The sequence below is a fragment of the Palaemon carinicauda genome, chromosome 34 (assembly GCF_036898095.1).
Source record: "Palaemon carinicauda isolate YSFRI2023 chromosome 34, ASM3689809v2, whole genome shotgun sequence".
NCBI classification, from domain to species: domain Eukaryota; kingdom Metazoa; phylum Arthropoda; class Malacostraca; order Decapoda; family Palaemonidae; genus Palaemon; species Palaemon carinicauda.
In genome coordinates, this window is record NC_090758.1 from 38,728,692 (window position 1) to 38,747,370 (window position 18,679).

The following is an 18,679-nucleotide window of genomic DNA, read 5'->3' on the forward strand; positions in this document are numbered from 1 at the left end:
CCTGATTGGACTGGGCATATGTTGTAGGCCGATAGTATGTGGTCCTGCCTGTATCCGATGGCGGAGGGCAGAGGGGGTTCGGACAGTCATGCTGACAGATCCTCTACCGGTAGGGGAAACTTTGGCCTTAGAACCGCAAGTTCCAAGGAGGACCTCCCGCCAGGTGCTCCATGCAGTCGGAGGTCAATGGAACATTCCTACACAGAGTGGGGCTCCGGTGTGTCCAAATGAGCCCTCAGGTTTACCCAGGAACAACGTCTCAGGCACGGTGTGAAGATGTAGCGACCTAGTTGGTGTCACCTGTAGGTTTAGTGTGCACACAGATGTTTTTTGTTTTTATGTACTAGTACTTTGGTTTGTAAACACTTTGCTAGTGTGATATAGCTATATGAGAATATTATGATTGATAACATTTTTGATAATTTTTCATTTATATATGCAGCCATCCTGTGCTTAATATGTATGTCTCTCTTTTGCTTACGATGTCTCTGTGGATCTGTATATTTTTCTTTTCCATGGGGAATGATTTGATTTTATGTACTGTTATTTTTTGTCATCTGTTATTATACCATGTCTCTAATTACAGAATCCAGGGCAGTGGGTGAGACCAAGATATGTAACCCCTCCCCTGTGATGTGAGATTAGCAAAGGCAAAATTGTCGCTTAGGCGAGCCTGAGGATTAGAATTCTAAGTTGATTACTTTTTTTTTGTATGATTTGTTCTACTCCAGGAAGTCTTTGTTTCAGATTTCAGTTGCTAGTGTGTAACATTTGGACATTTTATTTCTTAGATTTTGCTTGCCTTTAGTTGTCAAAATATTAATTTTTCCTCAGAATTACTTACCATGTTTTTTTTTTGCTTTATACCTATATAACCTTTTTCAGTAATTTGTTTCTTCATATTTATCCATATTTACCCATATTTACTCATACATACCCATATGTATTGATTTTCGGAGTTCTTTGCTGCATTTCTTGTTCTTTTTTAGTATATAACCTTTTTGAGTATATTGTTCTTGATTTTCAGTTAATGGCATTATATATCTTGTGTATTCATATGGTTAGAGTTCCTATTTTTTTCATGATTAAAAGCACAACTACTGTAAGGAGATATGTGAACTTACTTTGTTCAAACCTTGTAGTTTGTTGCTATTGGAGTTTTTTGGGGGGGAGAAGTTTCGGTTATGTGTACCCAAAGCGAACTGCGGCAGAATAGTCATGTTGGGATCTGAGTTTAAAACAAACTTTGTTGTGACTTCTTTCTTTTTGGAGCCTACCACAGTTCCAGGAGAAACTGTAACTTGGTAGGGGGGGATTTGTCACACGTAACAAATGTTTGAAACCCCCTTTTGAGGTTATGTGAACGACCTCTGCCTGCTGGCTTCGCTTGGGAATACACGCTACCTCAGCTTCCATTGTCAACAGAGTTCTGTTGCCCTCTCATTTCTGTTGACGAAGACTGTTTGTTGTCTCCTCTTTGTTCTTACAGATTCTGTGGGAAAGCTACAGCCAGGAGACAAGAATATCGGCTTGGTAACAAAACGGGTTCCTACCATGACCCCCCTAGGAAAGATGGCACCTACCCCAGGACGCCAAAGGACCATGTCTCGAGAGTCTGCCACACCTAGAGGCCAGTCCGAGGAGAGCCAGGCTAGAAATCTCACGTTACTCTCTCCGTTGTGCTAAGGGCACCCAAGGTAAGCCATTGATTTGAACTTATAATTATTTTTAGTGATATGTTGAATTGAAAGTAACTTTTAAAAACTACTATAACGCCTAAAATAACTGATGGATTTCCATGATATCAAAGCAGTGAGCGCTTCATACAATGACCTAATTTTGGGAAATACTGTGAAGTGCCAATTACGCTTCATTAACTTTTTTACTTAAAAAAATAAGGCTAAAGCCCGTCTTAGTCACACACACATTCGCAAAAGTGATGACGTCCCTTAGTGACGTTGTTATAACGTTTCTTCCCCTGTACCTCCCATCCCCCAAATTGTTAAACACCTGTTTAATTCCATAGATAATTGTCATATGACCTACCCCAAGCAATACGAAATTCTTTGTCAGTAAAAGTTCAGCATACCTGGTAATGTGATTCGTGACTTTAGACTTTAACTAAACACAAGACCAACGTTTTATATCTTACCCACTCACTTACATTGAAGATCAAGAATGAGACATATGACAGGAGACGAAAGAAGCCATGCTAACCCTACACTTCGCACTTCAAGCAAGTGTTGGTAAAGCAATAGAAATATAGTTTTCTTTAGGTTAAGCTGTAGGACTCATTCTTCCATACAACACAGGTTACTCGATACATCAATTGCCAGGAAGAAAATGACAGAGAGCATTGTTTGATATAATTTATAATATCAATTTCACCAGAGAGAGTAGCTTGAATTCCTTAGAAGGTAGACTTCTAAAAGATGTTTCATATAAGGGCATTGACATCGGCCATTTGATAAATTTTGAAATCATATATATATATATATATATATATATGTGTGTGTGTGTGTGTGTGTGTGTGTGTGTGTTTGTGTGTGTGTTCATACATACATAAGATTTATTATATTTCAACCTCTGGTTTTATATATTTATTTACGTTATAAGTACCAGTACCTTTTTTTGTTACTAAAAAGGTATGTGACAAATATCATTGCGACTTTGTCACTGGAATTATACCAGACTTCAAATAATGAACCAATCAACCTTACTTTGAGAATTCCATTGACATTGTCTACATGCCAAGCTGATATACTCGTATCAAAGTATTCATTAGCTTTGCTTTTCCAAAATAATGTTATCACCAATTGCTGGAAACCATAGATTTATGAGGGATGTAAAAAAAAAAAAACAAGAAATGCACACATGCATTTTACTCATCATCACTCTTGAGGAAAAAAGTTGTTTTCTAATTCTACTAATGTTTTTATTTATCTTTTTATTTTATTTCATTTTTTAGTCGCCAATCTAAAATTTGTAGGAGTCCGAGTAGAATATCTCTCAGTGCGATTCCACACCCCTGTTTTAAACCTCATCTATTATGTTTGATAATTTGTGTTAACCATCTAATCATTATCTACCACCATAAAACATTTTATTGCTCTTCCGGCTCATTTTATATGTGCAGTACACAGTCTTTCCTAACAGGGATTTACTCAGTAGGCTAATAACAATGGGAATGAAGGAAAGAAGGCAAGAAGGAAGGGGGGGGGAGAGAGTACTAGGATAGCCATAGGTGTAAACACTAAAGGAGGGTTGGGGGAACCTCTGCGTCACAGTTAAGTGATTAAGTAACACTTTTTCGAAACACTCTGAAGGAAGGGAAGAAGTTCCTCCTTTTTCTAAGAGTAAACGGGTTAATTAAGCACATCTATCAATTCATTGTACCACCAAAAATTAGGCTTATGTTTGAAACATTCATTGCAGTAGTTTCATGGAAATTCATAAGCCGGTTTGTTGGATATTTGGGAAAAACACTATTACACGGCCTCTGGAAACGATAGTAGTCTCCTAGCAGTAGTCTCGCCCAGAAATTATGATGTAAACTCATTGATTATGAGAGCACTTGTAAACATTTATTTGAAGCATTTTAACAAATAAATAATGTTTTAAGAACGCTATTCAGAATTTTTGAACTTAGAAAAATTTCGAAGTGCTCATGAATGAAGTTGAAAAATTTTCATCGAAATATATGTGAGTTTGAAAGATCAGATTCGCCTCTGACTTATCCCGTTTTCTGAGATTGAATTGAACTTACATTTTAAATTAAATTTTGTCTGTCTGGAACACGCTCTCCCCAGAGTATGAATACTCCCTCTCCCTTTCCCAGGCAAAACCCCTCTCACCAGAGTAGGACTACTTCTCTCCCTTTCCTAAGCACAACCCATCTCAATAGAGTAGGACAACTCCTCTCCCTTTCCTAAGTGCAACCACTCTCATCAGAGTAGGACTACTCCCTCTCCCTCTCCTAGGTAAAACCCCTCTAACCAGAGTAGAACTACTCCCTCTCCCTTTTCTAAGCACAACCCCTTTCACCAGAGTAGAACTACTCCCTCTCCCTTTCCTTAGCACAGCCATTCTCACCAGAGTAGGACTACTCCCTCTCCCTTTCCTAAGCAAAACCCCTTTCATCAGAGCAGGAATACTTCCTCTCCCTTTCCTAAGTACAACCACTCTCACAAGAGTAAGACTACTTGCTCTCCCTCTCCTAGGCACAACCCCTCTCACCAGAGTAGGACTAGTCCCTCTCGCTTTCCCAAGTACAGCCCCTCTCATCAGAGTAAGAATACTCCCTCTCCTGTTTTCATGTACAGCCCCTCTCACCAGAGTAGGATTAATCCCTCTTCTTTTCCAAAGCACCTTCCCTCTCACCGGAGCAGGACGACTGCCTCTCCCTTTCCTAAGTACAACCCCTCTCTTATGAGTAGCACTACTCCCTCTCCCTTTCCTAACTGCAACCCCTCTCACCAGAGTAGGACTACTCCCTCTCCTTTTCCTAGGTGCAAAACTTCTCTACAGAGTATGACTACCTTCTCTCCCTTTCCTAAGCACAACCCATCTCACCAAAATAGGACTACTCCCTCTCCCTTTCTTAGGCAAAACCCCTCTCAACAGAGTAGGATTACTTCCTCTCCCTTTCCTAAGTACAACCCTTATCACCAGAGTAGAAATACTCCCTCTTGCTTTCCTACGCACAACCCTTGTCTAGAGGGTAGGACTACTCTCTCTCCCTTTCCTAAGCACAAACCCTCTCACCAGAGTAGGATTTCTCCCTCTCCTTTTCTTAAGCACAACCCCTCTAACCAGGGTAGGACTACTCCCTCTCCCTTTCTTGAACACAACCCATCTCACCAGAGTAGGACTACTTCCTCTCCCTTTCCTAGCACAAACACCTCACCAGAGTACAACTACTTTCTCTCCCTTTCCTAAGTAGAACCCCTCTCACTAGAGTATGTCTAACTCCTCTCCCTTCCCCAAGCACAAGCCTACTCACCAGAGTGTAACTACTTCCTCTCCCTCTCCTAAGTACATCACCTCTCAACAGAGTATGACTACTCCCTCTCACTTTCCCAATCAATACTCCTCTCGCCAGAGTAGGACTACTCCCTCTCCCTGTCCTAAGCACAACCCATATCACCAGAGTAGGACTACTCCTTCTCCCTTTCCTAGGTAAAACCACTCTCAACACAGTAGGATTACTCCCTTTCCCTTTCCTCAGCACAAACCCTCTCACCAGAGTAGGACTACTCCCTCTCGCTTTCGTGAACAAAACTCCTCTCACCAGAGTAGGAATACACTCTCTCCCTTTCCTGAGCAGAAACCCTCTCACCAGAGTAAGATTACTCCCTCTCCCTTTCTCAAACACAACCCATCTCACCAGAGTAGGACTATTCCCTTTCCCTTTCCTATGTACACCACCTATCACCAGAGTAGAAGTACTCCCTCTTCCTCTCCTATGCACAACCCCTTTCACCAGAGTAGGACTACCTCCCCATCCATCCCTAACCAGAGTAGGACTACTCCTTCTCCCTTTTCTAAGCATGATCACTTTCACCAGAGTAGGACTACTCCCTCTCCCTTTCCTAAGCACAACCCCTCTCACCACAGTACAACTACTACCTCTCCTTTTCCTAGTCATAACCGATCTCACCGGAGTAAATTTGTCCACGGCGTGACCTATGCGCTGGAGATCGTCGGAGGAGGTTGTAGAAGGAAAAAATTCTGCAGGGACGACCAACGGGTCGCCATACACCATTTCAGCTGCTGAGAAGTCGAGGGCGTCTTTAGGAGTGGTCCTTAGTCCAAGGAGGACCCAGGGAAGCTGAGTAAACCAGTTGCAATCCTTGCAGCAGGACATCAAAGCTGCTTTGAGGGTGCGATGAAAACGTTCAACCATTCCATTGGCAGCGGGGTTGTAGGCCGTTGTCTGATGTAGGGTGATGCCCAGGAGATTCGCTAATGACGTCCACAATTGAGAGGTGAAAGTGGTTCCCCTGTCAGAAGTAATATGCTCAGGGATACCGAATCTTGAAATCCATCCAGAGAGTAAGGTAGATGTACATGAGGCGGACGTTGCAGTTTCCATGGGAATGGCTTCAGGCCAACGAGTGGAGCGGTCGATGACGGTAAACAGGTAACGATGTCCTTGTGATGTGGGTAGGGGGCCTACAACGTCGACGTGAATGTGTGCGAAACGTCGCTGAGGTTGAGGAAAGGTGCCCACTCCTGAATCCGTGTGTCGATGTACTTTGGAAGTTTGGCAAGAAGTACAGGCACGGACCCAATCCTTAGCATCCTTAGAAATGCCGTGCCAAATGAACTTTGCCTTCAGCAGCTGTGCAGTAGAACGGCACGAGGGATGTGAAAAGGCCGTGAATGAAATCAAACACCTGTCGGCGCATGGGAGCAGGAATCCAAGGTCGCGGTCTACCAGTACTGATGTCACAGAGGAGGGTGGTGTTGGAGTCTTCGAGGGGAAAGTCTTCCCAACGGAGGGATGTGCAGGATGTCCTACAAGCTTGATACTCTGGATCCTGTCGTTGGGCTTCAACCAGGGCATTGTAATCCAATCCCAGTTGAACGGCAGCCAACGTGTTTCTTGACAGGGCATCGGCAACGGGATTCATATTCCCAGGGACGTATTGGAGGGTGCAATTGTATTCAGCCACGGCGGAGAGATGTCGGCGTTGACGGGCGGACCAGGCGTCAGACTGTCGAGTGAAGGCGTGCACCAGAAGCATGTGGTCTGTGCGAATGACGAAGGGCGTACCTTCTAAGAAATGGCGAAAGTGACGGACAGCCAAGTGCACCGCCAGCAATTCTCGATCGAAGGTAGAATAACCCAATTCAGCCTTGGACAGTTTTCTGCTGAAGAAGGCCAATGGGCGGGGCGAGCCTTTGACCACCTGCTCGAGTACGGCACCAATAGCGACGTCGCTGGCATCGGTGGAGAGAAGGAGAGGGGCGTGTGGGATAGGAAAAGTGAGAGCCGCAGCAGTTGATAGGGCCTTCTTTGCATTGTAGAAGGCTGCTTCTTGAAGGGGACCCTTCGGCTTGCCCTTGAGGGAGGCGTAGAGGGGAGCAAGAGTGGCGGCAATGGCTGGCAGAAAACGGTGATAATAGTTGATCATGCCTAAGAATTCCTGCAGAGCTTTGACGGTCGAGGGCACGGGGAAGTTCTGAACGGCTGCTACCTTCTCAGGGAGGTGGTGGACACCTTCAGGAGTGATGCGGTGCCCTAAGAACGATACTTCGTTGGCGCCAAAGGTACACTTGTCGTACCGGACTACAAGGCCGTTTTGTTGCAGGCGGTCGAGCACGATGCGCAGGTGACGGAGGTGTTCCTCTTTTGAGGAGGAGAACACAAGTATGTCGTCCACATAACATACACAGAAATGGAGGTCCCCTAAGATGCCATCCATGAGACGTTGAAACGTGGCCCCAGCATTATGAAGGCCAAAACAGAAGTAATTGAAGGTGTATGTACCAAACGGAGTGGTGATGGCAGTCTTAGGGATGTCTTCTGGGTTCATTGGCACCTGATAATACCCCTTCAGGAGATCGAGCGTAGAGAAAACCTTTGCTTTGTGCAGGTAGGAGGTCACGTCGGCAATGTTTGGGAGGGGGTAGTGATCCGGTTCTGTTTGCATGTTCAGGCGCCTGTAATCCCCGCACGGACGTAGGGAGCCGTCTTTCTTCAGAACGATGTGTAAGGTTGACGACCATGGGCTGGAGGCCTTTTGGCAAAGGCCCATTTCCTCCATTTCGGCGAACGTCTGTATGGCGGCTGCCAATCGTTCCGGTGACAGACGTCTGAATTTTGCGAAGACTGGGGTCCCGTCGTCTTGATATGGTGATAAATACCGTGCTTGGCAGGAACCGTGGGCGTTTGGCGAAGTTCTGGACGGAAAACTTCCGGGTACGATGTGAGGAGGTGGGCGTACGCATCCGTGGGTGGGCTAATAAGGAGAGCGAGGTTAGAGGGGGCGGGTTGAAGAGGTGTCGACAAGTACGAGTCTGCGTTGACCAATCGTCGGTGGGCGACATCGACCAGAAGGTGGAAATGAGATAGGAAATCCGCATTGAGGATTGGCATAGTGACGTCAGCAACGAGAAACTTACCGTTTCCGAACGATAATGTGAGGTTCTCGTAACCGTCGGTGGGTATTGCAGATCCGTTGGCAGCTACCAAGCGGACGTCGGCAGATGTAGACAGACTACGTCGTGTCTTGAAGAGTTTCCTTGGCAAAAGAGAACGACAAGCACCCGTGTCTACCAAAAATTGCACGCCCGTTCCAGCATCTTGTAAAAAGAAAAGATTAGAAACACGGGAGGCCACCGCCACGAGCGATGGCCTACATACACGTTTTTTGGCCACTGACAATACTCGGCACATTTCTTCGCAGTTGCCCTGAATCTAAAGTGGTAGTAGCAAAACTGCGGCCGATGTGAGGTAGTAAGTGGCTGTAAAAGTCGTTTGTTGGGGCGCGAGCGATTGGTGGGTGGTGGGCAGCTTTGTCTCTGTTTCGGCACGTCACGGTGTGGGCGTGTATGTCCTACGGAATTCATGTCAGCTTCAGTTGACGTTGAATATGCTTCCTCTTTGTCAGAGGTGGAGGCGTTGATGGAGGTCTTGAAGTGGCTGTCCATAAGGGCGTCGGCTTTGGTCATCAAGTCCTTTATGGGTAAACTATCGACATCGGGTATGGCAGCGCGTATAGGTCCGGGTAAACGGCGTATCCAAAGGGAACGAAGTAGGTTCACCTCACGAGGAGAGCCGTCTGCGGAAGGTTGAAGGCGAGCGATACTGGTCATTTCCCTGAGGGCAAGCGAAGCCCTTTGGTCCCCCAACAGTTGTTGCGAGAGCTGAAAAAGCTTTGCTACATGGGCGGCTGGCGACAGCGAGTACTGCTGCAAAAGGTATGTTTTGAGGGCGTCATACGCTATTGGCGTGTCTTTTTGTTCACAAAGCCCGTCGGATATTTCCGGGAAGGTGTCCTCGGGTATCGCCACGAGAACATAATCTGCTTTGGTGGTTGAGCGAGTCACGCCGTTGATGCGAAACTGGACTTCTGCGCGTTGAAACCAAGCAAATGCTTCTCCCCTGGCGAACAGTGAAAGTTTCAACGGGGCGGCCGCAGCGCCAACTGCTGTAGTAGAGTCCGCCATAGTACTAACGATGGAGGGGCGAGAGAGGTTGGGGTGGAAGGCAGTGGGAGCGAGTCGACTTCCGGGGTCACCAATGTGACGGAGCCTAAAGAGGGTTGTGAACTCAAAGGCAGGAAGCAATCGACTGAGTTATATTATTGTAGAACACTCTCCTCATATACAAAACCTCAAGGCAACAGGACCTAACAAGTTCACAAGACAGACAATATTACAGAGGAAAAACCAGACATAAATTTTCATGTTCGTTTTAGTGCGAGGGAGGAGCGAAGATACAAGCATAATATATACAAAAGGAATTATGTACAATTGTGTGAAACACGGTTGGTAAAACTCCCTCTCCCCCTCCTAGACGCAACCCCTCACCAGAGTAGAACAACTCCCTCTCCCTGTCTTAAGCTCAACACATCTCACCAGAGAAGGACTACTCCCTCTCCCTTTCTTAAGCACAACCCCTCTCATCAGAGTAGGACTCCTCTCTCTCCCTTTCCCAGGAACAACACTTCTCACCAGAGTAGAACTACTCGATCTCCCTTCCAAAAGCAGAATCTACTCCCTCTCCTTTTCCTAAGCACAACCCCTCTCACCAGATTGGGATTACTTCTTCTCCCTTTCTCAAGTACAACCACTCTCAAGAGCGTAAGACTACTCCCTCTCCATTTCAGAGCACAACCCTGCTCGCCAGAGTAGCAATACTCTCTCTCCCTTTCCTAAGTACAACCCCTCTCACCTGCGTATGACTACTACCTCTCCCTCTGCGAGGCACAAGCATCTCCCCAGAGTAGAACTACTCCCTCTCCCTTTCCTAGGAAGAACTAATCCTAAGCACAACCCCTCTCACCAGAGTAGAACTACTCCCTCTCCTTCTCTTATGCACAACTCTTTTCACAGGAGTAGGTCTACTCCCTCTCCCTTTCCTAAGTACAACCCCTCTCACCAGAGTAGGACTACTCCCTCTTCATCTACAAACACAACCCCTCTCACCAAAGTAGAACTACTCCCTCTCCCTTTCCTAATTACAACTTATCTCACCAGAAAAGAACTACTCCCTCTCCCTTTCCTAAGTTCAACCCATTTCACCAGAGTAGGATTATTCCCTCTCCATCTTCTAAGCATAGCACCTTTCTACAGAGTAGGACTACTCCCTCTCCCTTTCCTAGGCACATCCCCTTTCATCACAGTAAAACTACTCCCTCACCCTTTCCTAGTTATAACCCATCTCATCGGAGTAAGACTACTCCCTCTCCCTTTCCTTAGTACAACCCCTCTCACCAGAGTAGGACTACTCCTTCTCCTTCTCCTAAGCACAACCCCTCTCACCAGAGTAGAACTACTCCCTCTCCGTTTCCTATATACAACCCCTCTCACTAGAGTATGACTAGGCACTCTTCCTTTCTTATGCAAAACCACTCCTACCGGAGTAGGACTACTCCCTCACCCTTCCCTGAGTACAACCCATCACATCCGAGTAGGACTACTCACTTTCCATATCATAGACTCAACCCTTCACCAGAGTAGAACTACTCCCTCTCCTATTTGTGAAGCACAACCCCTCTCACCAGAGTGGAACTTATCCCTCTCCATTTCCTAAGTACAATCCCTCCCACCAGAGTAGGACTACTCCCACTCCCTTTACTAGGCACAATCCCTCTCACCACATTAGGAGTACTCCCTCTCCCTATCCCAGGCAAAACCCCTCTCACCAGTGTAGGGCTACTCCCTCTCCCTTTTTTAAGCACAACCCTTCTTAACAGAATAGGACTACTCCTCCATGTCATAAGCTGAACCCCTCTTACCAGAGTAGGACTACTCCCTCTCCCTTTCCCGGGCAAAACCCCTCTCACTAGAGTAAAACTACTCCCTCTCTCTTCCTTAAGCAGACACCGTCTCACCAGAGTTAGACTACTCTCTCTCCTTTTCCTCAGCACAACCCCTCTCACCAGATTGGGATTACTCCCTCTAAGTTTCCAAAGAACAACCATTATCACCGGAGTAGGACTACTCCTTCTTCCTTTCTTGAGTACAACCCCTCTCACCAGAATATGGATACTCCCTCTCCCTCTCCAAGACACAACCCCTCACCTGAATAGAACAACTCAATATCCCTGTCCTGAGCTCAACACCTCTCACCAGAGAATGACTACTCCCTCTCCCTTTCTTAAGCACAACCCCTCTCACCAGAGTAGAACTACTCTCTCTTTCCCCCTTCCCAGGAACAACACCTCTCACCAGAGTAGAACTACTCCATCTCCATTCCATAAGCAAAAACTCTATCACCAGAGTAAGACTACTCCCTCTCCTTTTCCTAAGCACAACCCCTCTCACCAGATTGGGATTACTGCATCTCCCTTTCTTAAGTACAACCACTCTCAAGAGCGTATGACTACTCCCTCTCCCTTTCAGAGCACAACCCTTCTCGCCAGAGTAGGACTACTCTCTCTCCCTTTCTTAAGTACAACCCCTCTCACCTGAGTACGACTACTACCTCTCCCTCCGCGAGGCACAACCCTCTCACCAGAGTAGAACTACTACCTCTCCCTTTCCTAAACACAACCCTCTTACCAGAGTAGAACTACTCGCTCTCCCTTTCCTAAGTACAACACCTCTCACCAGAGTAGGACTAGTCCCTCTCCCATTCCGGGGGACAACCTCTCTCACCTGAGTAAAACTAGTCCCTCTCCCTTCCCTAAGCAGAAACCGTCTGACCAGAGTAAGACTACACCTTCTCACTTTCCTAAGCATAACCCCTCTCACCAGATTGGGATTGCTCCCTCTCTTTCCAAAGTACAACCCTTATCACCCGAGTAGGACTACTCCTTCTCCCTTTCTTGAGTACAACCCATCTCACCAGAGAAGGACTTCTCTCTCTCCCTCTCCCGGGCACAACACCTCTCACCGAGGAGAACTACTCCCTCTCCCTTTCCTAGGAACAGCACCTCTCACCAGAGTAGAATTACTCCCTCTCCCTTTCCTAGGAACAATCACTCCCACATGAGTAGGACCACTCCCTCTCCCTTTCCTAAGCAGAAACCAGCTCACCAGAGTAAGACTACTCCCTCTCCTTTTCCTAAGCACAACCCATCTCACCAGATTGGGATTACTCCTTCTCCCTTTCCAAAGTACAACCCATGTCACCAGAGAAGGACTACTCCCTCTCCCTTTCCTGGGCACAACACCTCTCACCCAAGTAAAACTACTCCCTCTCCCTTTCCTAGGAACAACCACTCACTCCTGAGTAGGACTACTCCCTCTCTCTTTCCTAAGCACAATCCCTCTCACCAGAGTAGAACTACTCCCTCTCCTCCTCTGCACAACCCCTCTCACCAGAGGAGAAATACTCCCTCTCCCTTTCCTAAGTACAACCCCTCTCACCAGAGTAGAAATACTCCCTCTCCCTTTCCTAAGTACAACCCCTCTCACCAGAGTAGGACTACTCCCTCTCCCTTTTCTAATTACAAACCCTCCACCTTAGTAGGACTACTCCCTCCCCCTTTCCTAAGTACAAACTATCTCACCAGAGAAGGACTACTCCCTCTCTCTTCCCTAATCACAACTTATCTCACCATGGTAGATCTACTCCCTCTCCCTTTCTTAGTCACAACCCATCTCACCTGAGTAGGACTACTCTCTCTCCCTTTCCTAAGTAAACCCCTCTCACCAGAGTAGGACTACTCAGTCTCCCTTTCCTAGGAACAACCCCTCCCTCCTGAGTAGGACTACTCCCTCTCTCTTTCCTAAGCACAACCCCTCTCACCAGAGTAGAACTACTCCCTCTCCTTCTCCTCTGCACAACCCCTCTCACCAGAGGAGAAATACTCCCTCTCCCTTTCCTAAGTACAACCCCTCTCACCAGAGGAGAAATACTCCCTCTCCCTTTCCTAAGTACAACCCCTCCTACCAGGGTAGGACTACTCCCTCTCCCTTTCCTAATTACAAACCCTCTCACCTTAGTAGGACTACTCCCTTCCCCTTTCCTAAGTACAAACTATCTCACCAGAGAAGGACTACTCCCTCTCTCTTCCCTAATCACAACTTATCTCACCATGGTAGATCTACTCCCTCTCCCTTTCTTAGTCACAACCCATCTCACCTGAGTAGGACTACTCTCTCTCCCTTTCCTATGTACAAACCCTCTCACCAGAGTATGACTACTCAGTCTTCCTTTCCTAAGCACAACCCCTCTCATCAGAGTATGACTAGTCCCTCTCCCTTTTCTAAGCACAACCCTTCTCACCAGAGTAGGACTACTCCCTCTCCATTTCCTAGGCTCAACCCTTCACCAGAGTAGAACTACTCCCTCTCCCTTTCCTAAGCACAACCCCTCTTACCAAAGTATAACTTCTCCCTCTCCTTTTCCTAAGCACAACCCCTCTCACCAGAGTAGGAGTACTTCCTCTCCCTTCCCTAAACACATTCCCTCCACCAGATTGTAACTACCACCTCTCACACTGAGAACAACCCCTCTCACCAGAATTTGACTACTCCCTCTCCCTTTTCTTAAGCACAACCCCTCTCACCAGAGTAGGGCTACTCCTCCTCCTTTTCCTAAGTATAACCCCTCTCACCGGAGTATGACTACTCTCTCTACCTTTACTAGGCACAACCCCTCTCACCAGAGTAGGAAAACTCCCTCTCCCTTTCCTAAACACAACCTCTCATACCAGAGTAGGAGTACTTCTTCTCCCTTTCCTAAGTACAACACCTATCACCAGAGTAAAATTACTTCCTCTCCCTTTCCTAAGCTCAACCCCTCTCACCAGAGTAGGACTACTCTTTCTCCTTTCATTAAACATTTAGTTCCTTTTATGCTTCGCATTTTGAATTTCGTGAATTTTTTATATGTGATCAGTAAATACTATTTCATTCAGTAATTTTCCAAAGGCCCCCAAAAAGGCGAAAATGTCGTCACATGAGTCGAAATTCTTTAATCGCTTAATGGCTGTACTTTGAGAGACACAACTCGACCCAGTTGATTATGAATGTGACCGATGCAGTCATTATGGGCAATTAGTGATTGCTGATTGGTCAGTCATTGGAGACACCTCACGACTAAACAAGATACAAAATTAATTCAAGTATGGAAATGAAATCCTTCTATTTTATTCATGTGATTGATAGCAATCAATTCACAGTAATTGTTAAATAAAATGGCTGATAGCTTTCCAGGCTACCTGTTTTTTTTTTTTTTTTTTCAAGAGAATCTTGAAATAATACTACAAGTTTTATGTTATCTAGAAATTTCAACGAATACTGAATGAAAATTTGTTCTGAAAGCAGGGCTACAATAACAACACATTGCATTGCTTACCCCGCTGCTAGTGAATAGACATTTTGGGGTCGAGCATTGTTGTCCAGATGGAAGTTCCTCATTGGCAGCTTCTACTTGGGATATTTCTGCGAGTGATATACCAGAGAGATTTACCTTAGAGGTATTAAAGGAGATCCAACCTACTGAGCAGATATCCCGAAAGATATCATGCATAAATCAGGAATGTGTGGATAAGAAGCCATGGTTATCCTTCCCTGAATAGAGTTAACCTTGTCTAGAAGGAAAATTGAGGTACAGGTACAGGAGAGACGTTACAACATGCAATCTCAATACGCTACAACTAACACATTTCCTTTTGAACCCGTCCCTTTTTGCCGAACAATATCTTTCGGTCACTTTGAGAGTTTCTGCTAGTTTTTCTTAGCTTGTTAAGTTATTTCCGATCATGGATGATTCAACCTTTTCCGCATTAACTAAGCTGAGTAACCCCTATTTCATGTGTTTGAGAAATTCACGTCTCCACCCGGTATTTTTATTGAATTGTCTGCTTGTATTGTCCTAAGGCTGGCATTACATCATGTTCCAAATGGCTCAGAAACGATTAGTCATTCAGTCATATTACTGTAGGAATATTTTTTTTTCTAAATTGTGGTATGTTTATGGTATGCGCCCATTCTTTCTTGGTGTTTCTTGTGCTTTTTTTTTTTATCAGCATTGACTAAGGCTAGACTACCCTAACTGGCATCCATGCCTGATAAAATTTTCCCTATGCACCATAACCTTCTTTCACCAAACTCTACTGGTTGGGTATGACTGCCCTATCCACCCATGCTGTTGATTTTCCACGGCGGGCAGCTGCGGTCTTGAAGGTCCTTCAGGGATTTGGATAGTATTCTCAGTTGCCCAAGGATGACTTTCCACTTTCCAATTATCCTTTATGTTTGGCGAGGCGGCACAGGTCATGGAATCCTTCCCCCAGTATTTACTTATGTTTACCCATTGGAATGCCTTACCCCCTGTTCTGATGCTTACCAGTAGACGTTCTTCTGTCTTCTTAACCATCATTTGGCTTCTCTCTTAGTCTTTGGTAGGCTATACCTGATTGTGAGTACTTGTGTTCTGTGCCCTATCACAGCATCCCATTTGGAACACTATTGCTGTTCTAATGTTGCTCTTGGCCTTCCTGTCGTGCCGCCTCACCATTTTCTGAGTATCCCATCTCCAACCCCTTCTTTCCGGTTCCTTTTACCTGTTATAGAGTGCCTACTTGTATGCTATCTTCCCTGGCTGGCAGAGATGCAGATGGACAGGGACACGGAGAGTGGTAGTGAGAAAGAGACGGAGACGGAAACAGAGAACCAGACGGAGACGGAGACGTAGACGGAGACGGAGATGGAGACGGAGATGGAGACGAAGACAGAGACCGAGACCGAGACCGAGACTGAGATGCCTAGCTAGGTGTGATTTTCTCCTCCCTTAGTTATAAATCTCTCTGACGCCTTAGAGACCACCCTTGGTTGTTTCTCTGTTTCTTCCCTTCCATGTTAGGCCATAACATGACTGTACTGCAACTATGTTCCCCTTATCTAGTCATCTCACCCTAGCTTTTGAGCTTTCCCTCACTTGCTAGGTAGGCTAGGCTTGCCTATAGAGTTCTCCCTATGGCCTCACCCTTTCCAGGTGTAGAGTAGGTACCCCTTGTGGTCCTCCTCTGCCACCTTAGCAGAGCCAGTGCTATGTCTGTAGCTTCTCTTCCTGTGCTATATACTTCTTGTTATCGGTTGTTGACTCTCTTGCTGGGTTAGCCTATCTAGACAGAGGTGCAGCCTCCTATCTCTTCTTCCTGTGTTGTCAACTTGAGTCCTTCTAGCACTAGCTTTGCATTGGCTATGGGTCATCCCTTCTGCCGTCTCAGCTGCAGTCTTAGACTAGTTATCTACTCGTTCCTTTCACACATCTGAGGACCATTTTCCTATGGAGTTGGTCAATTGGATCATGCCTGGTGGTCTGGACATCCTTTGAATCTATAATTCTTAGCATCCTCGCTGTCCTGTACGGCTCTCATTATCTTACAGGCTGCACCCTCACTTTTCATAATTTTATGATAATGATCAGGTCTTGGCAGGTTCACTTATCAACTGCCTTTCATTCCTGTACTTCCCCTGAGGTTGGACCCTTCCCTCTGGGATTGATCACTCTCCCCCTTCTGACTTTACAATTTGTCTGCCGCCTTGTGTTGACATGCCTTGGGTACTTACAGGTCAGTCTTTTACTGGCTAATAAAATTATTGGCAGCCTCTCAGCTGCTTCTGCCTAGGGGGCAGCTGTTGCTCATCTAGGCATTATGATGAGTGAACTTCCCTTCTTAGGCTGTTCTGATACACCTACTCGGGAGGTTCTGGTGTTCCTTTGATGTGATTCTTTCCTCTATATGCCTACCACACCGTCATTATGTTTTGCTTCATAAATTGCTACAAATTTCTGAGCTGTTTGTCATGTGTTCTAATTATATTTTAAATGTAGCCATTCTTTTGTGGTAGGTTTATTAGTGTTAGGACTTTTTTTTCTTAACTAATTTTAAGATGATATGATTTTCAACGATATGTACTCATTGCAATATCTTACCTTTATAGGTCACTGATGACATGGAAGGTTCAACTGTCACCTGTACCAGTTAGGTCAAGTTACACTCTGACCACAAGACCTGCACGAAACACGCTAATTGCTATGTTTCTAAGAGATTTGTTGTAATCTGGGACCCAACAAACTGCTAGGTTTGCACGGATATCCCTCAAACCAGCTTCTATGCCACTGACGTCTCCTTGGACGTTCGAAATCGACGTTGGAAGACGCTCCGACACTGGGCAAGAGGCTTCCAGAAGAGCTCTCAACAAGGTGCCACTTTTTTCCACTCTGGAACTGAAGGAACTTTTCTTTCCAAAGGCTAAAGTGTCCTCTGTTTTTGGTCACTATTTACTGACGTCCAACTCTCACCGGTACCTGGAGATCATGTGGATGATGAAGTGTGGGACACTGCATGTCAGGTGCCTGGACGCCAACAACATGTCTACTACTGCATTTGTGTCGTCAGAGAGGGAGAGGATCCTACTAACCACAAAAGCCTCAGAATAGTCACTGGGTGTACATCAGGTGAGTGCAGCTCCCAGTGCCTATAGATCCAAGTCTATAAGCCTTGTTTGGACGTTAGACAAACCTTCGCTTCTCAGTATCTTGTGACTAATGGTGTCCATGAAAGCTTTTATGGAGAACCGAACTGCTAAATATGAATGTTCCTAAGCAGACCTAACAACGAGGATAGAAGCTTTACAACAGGCACCTGTTTCTAAGGCCCCCCAGCTTCGAGCCTACCAGAAAGCACAGTTAAGAATCCTGGGTGCTATGCTGAGCATATGTCTTTACCCGAAGGGTTCCTTCATATTAAGGATGGTTTGGGTTCCAAGCAAGTCTTGGAATTGGAATTCTTTCCATCGATCAATAGCTATCCTTACTGCTACATAAGGCTTAATTAACTCGAAGCGTCCAATAGGGATGATACAATCCCCAAGGAAAAAATCATTATGGATCATGGCATGGCACAATTCCTTTTGGTTAGGGAGTTAAAGACGGCTGAATTCACCATAAACGAATTTTTTTGTTTTTGCCAGGAAAACAGTCCACTAGTATGGCCCACAACGATACTTTCTATATATATATATATATATATATATATATATATATATATATATATATATATATATATATATATATATATATATATATATATGTATATATATATATATATATATATACATATATATATATATATATATATATATATATATATATATATATATATATATATATATATATATATATATATCATGATCTGCATATAAAAACTAAATGTTACTGGAATAACATAATTTTCAAAACTTTCCTTTTGTAAACAACAATGTTCTTAACAGTTCTTAGTTCGATTCGTGCAAGTATCCTAAATGTTTTTCTTCACAAATCACTATCAATACTTTTATATCTATTATTTCATTGTTGCACCTGTTTAAGCATGTTGATGAATAAGGGTTTTAAAAGTCTGTCAATTTCACGTGCTGATTTCTTACTCTACCGCTTGATTTATTGGGTCCTTTGACTGGCTAGACCGTAATACATTGGATCCCTATATCTAGTTAAGGCTAATTTATCCTTTGCCTACACATTCAACGAATAGTCTGGTCTATT

The 18,679-nt window shown here is 45.1% G+C and overlaps 1 protein-coding gene across 1 annotated transcript; it reads left to right on the forward strand.

Annotated features, from left to right (window-relative positions):
- The first annotated feature begins 570 nt into the window (after positions 1-570).
- Positions 571-17,575, forward strand: LOC137626828 (mucin-5AC-like). The gene is made up of 15 exons (XM_068357817.1): positions 571-601; positions 1,490-1,664; positions 4,078-4,288; positions 4,988-5,178; positions 5,228-5,342; positions 5,567-5,711; positions 9,527-9,640; positions 9,840-10,546; positions 10,737-10,881; positions 11,243-11,598; positions 11,740-11,884; positions 12,247-12,361; positions 13,394-13,554; positions 15,579-15,819; positions 17,218-17,575. The coding sequence occupies exons 1-15, from the start codon at positions 571-573 to the stop codon at positions 17,573-17,575; spliced, it is 3,210 nt and encodes a 1,069-aa protein (XP_068213918.1).
- The last annotated feature ends 1,104 nt before the right edge of the window (positions 17,576-18,679 follow it).